This window comes from Nycticebus coucang, chromosome 9 (genome assembly GCF_027406575.1).
Source record: "Nycticebus coucang isolate mNycCou1 chromosome 9, mNycCou1.pri, whole genome shotgun sequence".
In the NCBI taxonomy this organism is placed as follows: Eukaryota; Metazoa; Chordata; class Mammalia; order Primates; family Lorisidae; genus Nycticebus; species Nycticebus coucang.
The window spans coordinates 93,636,330-93,648,417 of record NC_069788.1 but is presented as its reverse complement, the minus strand read 5'-3'; the positions used below and the strand labels follow the sequence as shown (position 1 = coordinate 93,648,417).

The window sequence follows — 12,088 nt, the reverse complement described above, 5'->3', positions numbered from 1 at the left end:
CCAGCTGGTCGGCTGATGCACACAAAGGACAGGGACAGGATGATTTCATTTGCCAAAAGCAGGGCTCATACTATGATAACCAAGGGTGAAGTCATCTTTATTCCTACCACTGCACCACTAGAAGCTCCGGGCAGAACAGATAACTTTATTTACTGTTGGCATAATGCTACCATCTGAAGATAAACCAATCAAGGCCATCTAAAGTCATTTCTAATTTTACCTGCTCTGATTTGATTCATTTGATTAAATTATAGAAGTGTATTAGGTCTTTTATTCCCCTTCAGCAAACAAACTATCAGAGAAGATTATTAGTAAATGTCTCTGTAGCCCTAATACGACAAGGACAATACTAAACAAAAATATTTAGTGCACACAGCTTTCATTTATTCACATTTTCTCTGGCCTCGCCGCCACATCTGGAACAAGGGGGAAGAGCACGTGGAAAGCTCCTACCTCTGCCTAGCACACGCTGGTGCTCAGTGAACACTGGTTCTCTAGTGCCAGGAAACCGGACAATTCAGGCACAATTAGCCCTCCATGAAAATGGAAAGCTAACATATACAGACATAAATAACTGGACCAGCATCAAAGGATCAGGAGTTAATAAAAAGTCCAGACCCCAGGTATAGGGACCCCGGGCAAAATATTGTTCCATTAGCTTCAGCAAAAGGAAGGGAAAACCAACTTCTCTTGAAAAAAATGATTCCACTTACACGCTGCTAAAAATTCTTTAACATTTTAAACAGTATGTTTGTAATATTTCAGGTTTTTATTGAAATGTCAAAAGTCATCTAAAGTTTGGAAAGATTCCACAGCCAGGTGACACATGCACAGGTGATAACAACAAAACTGACACTCACTGTGTACTTACAATGTACTTACTGGGACGCACAGGAGCAAACCCTTCTTATCCCCACAACAGCCTTATGGGTGTTATTATTGCTCTTTTCTCAATGAGGATCGTAAGGTGCAGAGAGGTTGAGTAACTTATCCAAAGGCCCACCAGCTAAGAAGTGGCAAGGTCAGGATCCTAACACTTCACCACAGCACTCTGCTGCCTCGAAGGGAAGGCAAGGTCACCCCCCTTTCTAAACAGTCACTACCGTCTGGAAACAAACAACTCTAACATCAGTGAACATATCCACCATTAGAGAAATTCAGCGAATGGTGCTGCCTTAGAAACACGATGTGGCGCTTCCAGGTTATGAACAAACACCAGTCACAACACTCCCAGCGATCTTCAAAAGTTCTCCCCAAATTTTATTCTTGCCAGTGAATGCAGTTAAAATCCAATACTAATGAACAAAATGCCAAAAAGGCTTGGCAAACAGAAGTTTCTTCATCACAGAATGACCAGGAAGTGAAAGGGCAGCACACAGCAGAACAAGTGTGCCCAGGAACAGTACATGAGATTTTCTCATTAATAGGGCTACTCAGAAAGCAAAGCGCTTTTTGCCAATAGACTTGTTCGAGGCCTTTACTTCTTTCAGATTCTGTTTCTCTTAATGTTTGTATTTTCAATTCATTATAATTATTATTAAGTTCAAAATTTACAAAAAGAAAAAGTCCGGTCAGGTGTCTCCTGCATAGCACACAACTGTATGCCACATACAAACCCTTAAACATCCACCATGCACACTGGTCACTTAACAAAGGTTATTTGACTTGTAGACTTCTGATCATCAACAGATAATTTCTTAAGTACCTACTACAATGAGAACCACTGTTTACTTCATTCAAACCCTCTCATTGCTAATATCCCAACTTGCTGAAATCTAGGGAGGCTCAAAATGGTTTCCCATACAAGAAAACTCATGTGGAAAATCAGAGCTAGAAATTTGAAACTCATCTACATATGCTGAGCTTTAACCCTAAGCCAAAGAAGCTGCTCCCCCCATGCTACTAGAAGCTAAAGTTTGTTTGGTCAATTACTGTACTTGTTGAGCACTTTCTATAGATAAGGGTGTGGGGGAAATGACAGGGTTCTGTATCTGCTTACAGTGGCCTCAGAGAATGAACTGAGTCAGCACAGAACCAGGTGCCAGGTGAGCTGAGTTCCAAAATGAGCTTTGGCCTACATTCCTGTGTGTCCTTGGGCTCTCTTTCTGGGCCTCAACTTTCTTCTCAAAATCTATCATCCTATGATCATCATTTCCTTCTGCAAATAAAAAAAAAAAAAAGGACTTATTTTAAATTCTGTGACTTTGTGATTCTCCTTGATAGTCCAGCTTGAAGAATGCAACAGTGAATGGGTAGTTAGTTATGAAGGAACACAACAGGAGGGATAACCAGAACTGCCAATTCCTGCATCATTAAAGACTGTAAAGATGAACCTCCTTTCTCCCAGTCAGGAGAAGGCAGTTCCAACACGAAAGGGCTGGACAACAGAAAGTAACCTGCCGGGCAAGGGCCTATAAGTGGCCAGTGCTACACAGTCAGCAAGAACAGCTTAGCTGGGATAAGGATAAGCAGACTTCTCCACTGCCGAGACTGACCATCACAGAGGCAGACAGTGGAAAAAATGTGGATTTTAAAAGCTGCCTGCATGATCATTTCTCTAAAGAGCATTATCATAAATTCCGAACAGCAAAAAAAAATTCCCTTCTCCTAGCAACCTTCTGATAGAATAGCGCTTTGAGAAGACAGCTAAATAACTTCCTGAATTCCCAGATACCATAAGCCATGCTTATAGCATTCTGGTTAAGCTCAGGTCAAATTCTACTTCCATCACATTCTCTCTTTTCTTCTTTTGTGATTCTCATTCAACTCTTTCTGCCTCTTGAAAAGGCAATTCAGATCCTCATTGCAAAGACCAACACACAAATTGATTTATGAAAAAAATGACTTCCAGTCTGTACGTTTATAAGATACTAAAGCATCAAGACTTCAGTAATCCCTGTCTATTCTAATCCTTATGGAAACCAACAGCCCAGAAAATTGATGGAAAACAAGACTTCTGATCACTTCCAAAGTCTCACAGGATTTGAAATCATTTCAAACAATCTCACAGGTATACCTCTGTGGTTAACATCAGCATCCGGCCTTGGTTAGAACTCCAGGAAACTTGGCTAGGAGCAGCAGCTGCGAGGAGCTATTGTGACTAATAAAAATACCAAGAATCCAATATGTTTCCAAGTCTGGGATAAATGCCTTTATTCACATGACCTTACATAATCCCCACAAAACTCCATAAAGTAGTGAATATTATGTGGGTTATTACGAAACTTTTGAGACACACAAAAATCAAGAAACATGAAATCTGTGAGATGGAAACAAATGAAACCCTCCCAGCAATACGGATAAGCCAAGTAAGTTAAAACTTGCATAGATGAATCAAAAAGGATGCTATTAACTCTGTTTCTGGAAATGAAATAATAGGCCAGAACACGGTCTGTCTCAAAACTTTCCTAGTGACCCGTGTATTATGCTTTTTTACAAATGGGAAAATTGAGGCTGAGAGTGAAGAAACTTACTAAAGAGCAGAACTAAAAGCCAAGACTCCTTCTAAACAAAGTTACCCCACGCCTCTCCAGCCCTTCCAGACCCCAGCCTCCTTTGCCTGAGGTTATGACCGCAGAGCCTCAGGCTCATTGGCTCTCTGTTCCACAGCCCTCTTGTCAGCAGCTGGTTTCCATATCCCACAAGGCAGGCAAACCACTGACGGCTGGGAGAAAACCATCCCTGGTAGTCTCAGGGGTTACATAACCTGCTCAAGTCAGTCGAAGTCCCCAGCAGACCTTTGCCAAACCCCACATAAACAGATGTTGGCATACAGTCAACCCATTTTGCTTAGGACAACGGGAATGATTAACCAGCTTCGGGGTGCTGAGGGTCTAAACAGATGCATACTATCATTTCTATTATCACGCTCAGAGGATGTTATCATGCTTCACAAACACTGAACCATCTGTTTTTCACAAGGTACCACAATTGATACCATCTTCCCCTTAGCATTAAGGAATATAAGGTAAAGCTTTGCACTCGGAGGCAGACAAGTGGAAGGCTTTCCAGTAGTTGACTATAGTTGTCTATAATTTTGAAAAAAAAATTACAAGCTGGAACAAACACTTGGTCCTCACTTACCCTTTCTATCTCTTGGAGGTACAGGAGAGCAATGTCCCCTGCCTTCTCATAACAGGTGATGACATCCTGTTCCCAGTCCACATGGAGATTACTAGTAGAAGATGAAATAGGCAACTTCTCTAAACAAAGTCCTAAAAAAAAAAAAAAAAAAAATCAAACACACAAAAACTAGGTAAGTTATTTTTCATGAAGCTTAATTTTAAAACATTGCTTTAGAGGTCTGGAAAATGGTCTTAGGATATATTGTTTATAAGTAAAGACAGTTTACTTCCTCCTTTCCAATCTGGATGCCTTAAATTTCTGTTTATTACCTACTACAGTGTCAAAAATCTCCAGTGCAATGCTGAATCAGTAAGAGTAGACATCCTTACCTCATTCCTAGTATTAAGAATAAGAGAAAAATTAAGAGAAAGCACTCAGTCTTTCAACATTATAAATTTGACATTAACTATTAAGTTTTTCATAGATGAACTTTATTAAGCTGAAGAAGGTCTCTCCTACAACAAACTTGCTGAGAGTTTATACCAAGAGTAAATGTTGGGTTTTCTCAAATCCTTTTTCTCATGTCCACTGGGATAATCATATAACTTCTTCTTTTTTAGTGTCTTAATGTGATGAATTACATTGCATGATTTTCAAATGTTAAACAAACCTTCCTTTCCTGGCATAAACCCCACTTGGCCATGATAAAGTATCCTTTTTTATATTTTTATATTTGATCTGCTAAAATTTGGCTTAGAATTTTTCATCTGTGTTCCCAAGGAATGCTTGTCTGTAGTTTCCCTGTAATGTCCCTATATCTGGTTTTGATATCAGGATAAATGCTAACTTCATAAAATGTCTTGAAAAGTATTCCCTCTCCTTCAATTTGCTGGCAGTCTGTGTAGAATTGGTATTATTTTGTCCTTAAATGTTTTATATAATTCACCAGTGAAGCCATCTGGACATGGAATTTTCTTTGTGGGAAGCTTTTTAATTACAAATTCAATTCCTTTTATAGGGTTATTCAGATTATCTCTTTCTTCTTGGGTGAGATTGGGTAGTTTACCTTTCAAGTAGTTTGTTCATTTCTTCTGAGTTGTCAAATTTGTCAGCATAGAGTTTGTAATATTCCATAATCCTTTAATATCTCTAGAATCTCTAATAGACGGTACTGCTCTCGTTCCTGATTTTGGCAATTTGTGTCTTTCTTTCTGATCAGTCTGGCTAGAGAGTTATCAGTTTTACTGGAATTCTCAAGAAAGAAATATGTTTTTGATTTCATTGATTTCAGTTTCACTGATCTTTCTTTGTTGTTTTTGTTTTCTATTTGTTTCCACTCTAATCTTTATTATTTCATTTATTATTAATTTGTACTTCTTATTCTAGTTTCTAGAGGTAAAAGCTAAACTACTGAGACCTTTTTTCTTTCCTAATATAAGCATTTAATGTTTTAAATTTCTCCCTATGTACTGCTTTAGTAGTATCCCATAAATTTTGATATGTTGTCCTTGTATTTTCATTCAGTTCATAATATTTTCTCATTATCTTTTGATTTATTCTTTAAAAGTGTATTAGTTTCCAGCTCAGCACCTGTAGTTCAGTGGTTAGGGCGCCGGCCACATATACCAGGGCTGGCGGATTGGAACCCAAGCCAGGCCTGCTAAACAACAATGACAACAACAACAACAAATAGCCAGGCGTTGTGGCGGGTGCCTATAGTCCCAGCTCCTTGGGGAGGCTGAGGCAGAAGAAACGCTTAAGCCCAAGAGATTGAGGTTGCTGCGAGCTGTGATGCCACAGGACTCTACCGAGGGTGACATAATGAGACTCTGTCTCAAAAAAAAAAAAGGAAAAAAAGGTGTGTTAGTTTCCAAATATTTGGAGATTTTCCCAAGGACCTTTCTTTACAGCTTGCTAAATTATCTCCATCATGATTTGTGCAGTAAAGTATTGACTCGGATGTTTGGAATGTTAACCTTACCCTTCTTCCTTTTGTATATTCCAAAGGAAGAACTAGCCCTTAACCACCTCCTGGAAGATAACCTTTAAGCCCTTGGAATGTCCTTCCTGATAGAAGGGTCTTTGTTTGTCTAGGGTCTTGGGCCACAGCAGATAGTTTAAGGTAACCATGTGATTTATGGTGGAAGCCTGAGGACATGCTTTATCTGTTTGATCTGTTTGAGACTGAGTAATTAAGGTCAGTCATGTGGTTAATCCCTGCCCATGTGACTGATCTTGGACATCAAGGGGACTCCGGTGAACTTCCTTGACTGGCTATACTCCATAGTGTTGTCATACTTCGTTGCTGGGACAATTAAGCTATGAACGTAAGACTACGCTGAGAGAAAACAACTGGAAGCTTGGGCCTCATCTCTCCTGAATTATGTGCCTATTGCCTTTAGTGTTTTTAATCTGTATCCATTTGCTGAAATAAACTATAACCATGAGAATAAACAGTTTTTTTTGAGTTATGAGAGTCTTTTCTAGTAAATCAAATACCAGGGGGTAGTCTTTGGGACCTCTGACAAACGTTAGAGAACATACCTTGAACTCTCTAGATGTTGTTGAAACTTGTTTCTGGCCCGGAATATGGTCAATCGTGGTAAATGTTATACTTGAAAGGAATATGTATTCTGCTGTTGTTGGGTGTAATGTCATATAAATCTCAGTTAGGTCAAGTTGGTATACTATGTCATTTCAAGGTTTCTGTATCCTTACTGATCATCTGTCTACTTCCTCTATCATTTATTAAAACATGAGTACTAAAGTCTTAAAGCATGACTAACCATCCACCTACTTCTCCTTGACATTCTACCAGTTTTTGCTTCATGTATTTTAAGGCTCTGTTATTAGGTACATTTTAGAACTGTTATATCCTTTTGGTGGATGCACCTCTTGCTCTGAAACCTTTGTCTGATACTGTCTTAGTCCATTCTGTGTTGCTATAAAGGGATACTTGAGGTTGTGTGATTTATAAAGAAATGAGGTTTATTTGGCTCACGGTTTCGCAGGTTGTGAAGAACTGTGAACCAAATGAAGCATGGCACTACCACATGCTTCTGATGAGGGCTTCAGGAAGCTTCCACTCGGAAGGAGAAGGGAAGCAGGCATCACAGGGTAAGAGAGGAAGGAAGAGAGAGAGGAGAGGCAAGTGTTAGGGTCTTTTAAACAATCAGTTCTTGAGGGGGGGGAAATAGTGAGAACTCATTCATTCCTGCAAGGCCAGTGCTAAGCTGTCCATGAGGGATCATCCTTGCGACTCAAGCACCTTGCCCTAGGCCCATCTCCAACACTGGGGATCAAATGTCAACAAGAGACCTGGAGGGTATAATATGCCAACTATATCAGATACTAATATATCTCGTACTGCATTCATTTGATTAGTGTTTGCATAATATATTTTTTAGCCCTTTACTTTTAATCTATTCTATCATTATATTTAAAGTATATTTCACTTTTTTGTACATAATGTTCATAGCAGCTTTATTCATAATAGGCAAAAGCAACACAAATGAACATCATTAGGTAAATGTATTTTTTTTAATTTCAAAATATTATAGGGGCACAAATATTTTGGTTACATACATTAATTTTGTTACACTGGAGTCAGGGCTATAAGTGTGCCTATCATCCAGAGAGTGTTCGTTGTACCAATTAGGTAACTTTTGGACCATCTCCTTCTCTCTCCGCCTGGCTCGATTACCACTGAGCTTACTTTCCTCTGTGCACATGCGTGCTCATCAGTTACTTCCAATTTAACAGCAGGTGCATGTGGTATTTGTTTTTCTCCTTTTTTAGATACTTCACTGAGGATAATGGTCTCCAGTTCCACCCAAATTGTTGTAAAAGGCATTAAGTCATCCTTCTTCATAAAGTAGTATTTCATGGTATACATTTACCACATTTTGTTAATCCACTCGTGAACTGATGGGCACTTGGGTTGATTCAACATTTTGTAATTGTGAAATGTGCTACAATAAACATTTGAGTATAGGTATCTTATTGATAAATTACTTACTTTACTTTGAGTAAACACCCAGAAGTGGGATTGCTGGATCAAATGTGTTTCTCCTGGATGGAGATGATTTCTAGTTTTATTCCACTGTGGTCTGAGTGGTTTGATTTCTATTTTTTTGAATTTGTTCAGACATATTTTGTGTCCTAAGACATGATCAATCTTGGAGAATGTTCCATGTGCTGATGAGAAGAATGTATATTCAGTAGTTTAGGGGGAGAGGATGTTCTGTAAATGTCTGTTAGGCCCATTCTAGAGTCCCATTTAAGTTAATTGTTTCTTTATTTTCTGCTTGTATGATCTGTCTAGTTCTGCCAAGAGGTTATTGATGTCCCCAGAATTATGATGCTGCTATTTATCTCTTTGCTTAGATCTAATAGCATTTGCTTTATGAATATGGATGCTCCTATGTTAGATGAACAAATATTTAAGATTGTTTTATCTCCTTGTTGAATTGCTCCTTTTACCATCAGATACTGGCCATCTTTTTCTTTACTATTGTTGATTTAAAGTCAATTTTATCTGATATGTGAATGGCTACACCTTCTTTCTTTTCATTTCCAATTGCATGGAATATTTTTTCCATACACTTTTTCCCCATTTTACCTTGAGTCTGTATGAGTCCTTGTGGGTAAGATGTGTTTCTTGGAGACAGCAGATATTTGGATTATATATTTTCATCCTTTCAGCCAGCCTGCGTCTCGAGTGGGGCACTCAGACTATTAACATGCACTGACAGACCCAATATGTAGGATGCTGTTCTGTTCATCTTGTTTGGCAGTACCTTATTGCTTTGCTTTACCTCTTGTGCTATTGTTTCATATGAAGTCTGAGCTTTAGCTTTTGGGTGGTTTTACATGGGTGGGTGTCTATCATGCTGATCCATGTATGAGGGAGTTCTGAGTATTTCCTGAAGGGTAGATCTGGTCTTGACAAATGCTGTCAGCGTCTGCTTATCTGTAAAAGTCTTTATTTCTCCTTCCTATTTGAAACAGTTTTGCAGGATACAGAATTCGATGTTGGTGGTTGTTCTGTTTAAGAAGACAGAGATGGTGCCCTAATCCCTTCTGGTTTATAAGGTTGAGAAGTCTGCAGTTAGTCTGTGTTAGTGATGAAGTCTGCAGTTAGTGATGTGTTTTCCTTTGTAAGTTACTTGATATTTTTATCTCGTGGCTCGTAGGAGTTCCCCCTTTATGTTGACTTTGGCCAGTCTGATAACTCTGTGTCTTGGTGACTGCCTCTTTGAAATGAATCTCCCAAGTGTTCATTGAGCTTCTTCTACCTGGATGTCTAAATGTCTAAACAGATCAGGAAAGATTTCCTCAATTATTCCTTGTGAACTTCCTTTTCACCCTGAGAGATGCCTGTGATTCTTACATTTGGCCATTTTACATAATACCATATTTCTTGTAGGCTTTGTTCACCTCTCTGAATTCTCTGTACTTTATTTTTGACTGCCTAATATAAAAGACTTGTGTTCAAGTTCTGAGATTCTTTCCTCTGACTGGTCTGGTCTATTTTTTTTTTTTTTTTCAAACTTGTCCTTCTGTTTCTTTTCTTTTTTATTTATTTATTTATTTATTTTGCAGTTTTTGGCCAGGGCTGGGTTTGAACCCACCACCTCCAGCATATGGGGCTGGCGCCTTACTCCTTTGAGCCACAGGTACTGCCCCGGTCTGGTCTATTTTTAACACTTTCCACTGTGTTTCATATTTTCTTAAATAAATTTTTCATTTCTAGAAGTTCTGTTGTTCTTATTTTTTTAAATATGTTGACCTCTTGAGTGAATTTTTCATTAATTTCCTGAATAGTTTTTCTACTTTCCTTTGTATTGGTTTTCCATTTTCTCTTGGATTTCATTGAGCTTCCTCACAATCTATTTTTGGAATTCTTCATCTATCATTTCAATATTTTCATTTTGGTTGTTATCTGGTGCTGAAGAGCTGGTGTTCCCTTCTCTGAGTGTCTTTTTGCTATGATTTTTCATACTTCTGGAGTACTTTCACTGATTCCTTCTCATTTAAGGCAGCTGTCCCTTCTCATTTTTGGATTTACTTTTGTTTAGATGGGGCTTCCCCCACCCCTCATAAGCATGTGTCTGCACCACATGTTGGCCAAGAATCTTTGGCTTTGCTTGTGGGTGCTTTGATAACTGTTTAGGTTCTGGATGGATATCTTGGTTACAGATAACCTTAGTGTGGTGGTTTTCTCAGTTGTTAGTCATTTGTAGGCTGAAGTGTGGTGAGCTAAGTGTGGGGGCATATATTCCCTGTCTCTTTCTGATTAAGGAGGATGGAGATCTTTGAGATCCTTTCTATTTCCCCAGTCCTGAGGAAAGGTCTTCTTCACAGTATGAATTGTATTGGCACATGCAGTTTAATCTCTGAGATAGTAGGTGGTGTTTGTGGGTCAGAATCAGCCTCACCCTGTAGGATTGAGTCAGTGAATGATGTATGTAAAGGGTTGTGCAAATGGATCTCCCTCTCAGTAGGTGGCGTTTGCCAGAAGGAACAAGCTGCAGTGTTGTTTTGGGGACCTCTGACCGGCTCTGGCCCCTTAGAAGAAATACTTGAATGCCCCTGGTGATGAGTGGGACTCTAGAACTTCCAGGTGAGTTTTTATTCTCCACCACAGCAGAGGTGGGTTGGGGAGAGAGACTGCGTGGGGGCTCCACAAAAGCTGGTAAGGTAGCTATTTCCCCAAGGGTTGAAGATCTGCTCCCAGGCTTCTGGGAAAAACCTCCAGGAAAGCCAGAAAATCTGCTTATAGAGGTGGGGGCCATCCGAGATCCACAATCTGACCGTGAAGGGTGAGTTTTCTGCAGTCTTTCCCTGGAGCTAGCTGGCAGGCAGAAGGGCAAACTAGCTGAACTCCCCAATGATGGCGCTGTGGGCTGGGAGCTTCCTTGTCTAGGATCCCACCCGGGCTGAAAGCTCAGCTTTCTTGTGGAGAGGAGGAGTGCTCTACAAGTGTGCTCTGGCTGAGACTCACACTGCACTCTCTTGCACTACAGTCTCTTTTCAGGTCTATTCATGTGTGCTCCCTTACCTTCCAAGGTTAGTTCACAAATCAGCCCCTCCATGCCCCCAGCAACACGACTGAGTCCTGGGGGTACAGGACTGGCATAAAGGACTGTCCCTGGATCCCCAAAGATTAACTTCTGACCATGCCAAGGAAAAGCCTGCTGGACCAAGTTGCCAATGGGGTCCTCAAGCAGGTTTGATGTCTCTCTGCTTTGGAGTATGCCCTGCTCTGATGGAGCATCCAGATGAACAGCACCAGGGAGGGCTAGTGAGCAGGGAGCTCAAAGTCTGAGAATCCTTTATTCCTCTGCAGGTCTTTAGGAGGAAAAGTTTGGGCCCCACTCTCTGTGGAAGCCCCAAAAGAGGGGAAGCAGCAACTCCTGAGAGTCCTAGGTCAAGCGTCTCTTTTGACAACTGCAATCAGGGGAATGAGAGGAAAGGAGTCTGAATGGAAGAAAGCTAGCACTCTGGTTGTCTCTGTCCCTTTCTCTGAAAGGTAGCCCACCCGCAATGTCCAGGCTCAGGGATCACACACATCCCCCAGGCTCATTGGCCCCTGTAGTTTTTTCAGTCTGGGTGGGAGTTGGGAAATGTTTGTGTGGGGATGTGCAACATGAAAACTGAGGGGCTGAGCCCCATGGGGAGGATAAAGGTACACAGTGGGTAGAGGAGCAATATGCCACCTGCCCTCTCACCTCAGGACCGCGGTGACAGAAAGTGACCCTAAGGCAACTAGCAACCTGGTGCTTTATCCTCAACAAGGTCGATTATTCGATTAAATATTCACTGGAAGCAGTAGTTTTGGGGCTTCTCAGAGTAGAAAGGCTCTCTAGCAGCTCAGCAGCCTGCTGACTACCAGAAATGTGAGAGAGGGAGACTCAAACTGCTTCACCTACCCTTTTTGCTGAACTTTAAGCTTCTTAGGGGTTGACATCTGCTAATATTTTGCTCCTTCTTGTTCTGCTCCACAACTTCTTTTTGTGGA

General features: G+C 40.4%; 1 protein-coding gene across 6 annotated transcripts in view; it reads right to left on the bottom strand.

Moving 5' to 3' along the window:
- TTC7B (tetratricopeptide repeat domain 7B) overlaps positions 1–12,088 on the bottom strand; it is a 265,477-nt gene that overhangs the window by 197,995 nt on the left and 55,394 nt on the right. For all 6 annotated transcript variants that reach the window (XM_053601954.1, XM_053601955.1, XM_053601957.1 and 3 more), the window contains one exon: positions 4,084–4,214. In XM_053601954.1, coding sequence (XP_053457929.1) covers positions 4,084–4,214 — 131 coding nt within the window. The remainder of the gene's footprint in view (positions 1–4,083; positions 4,215–12,088) is intronic.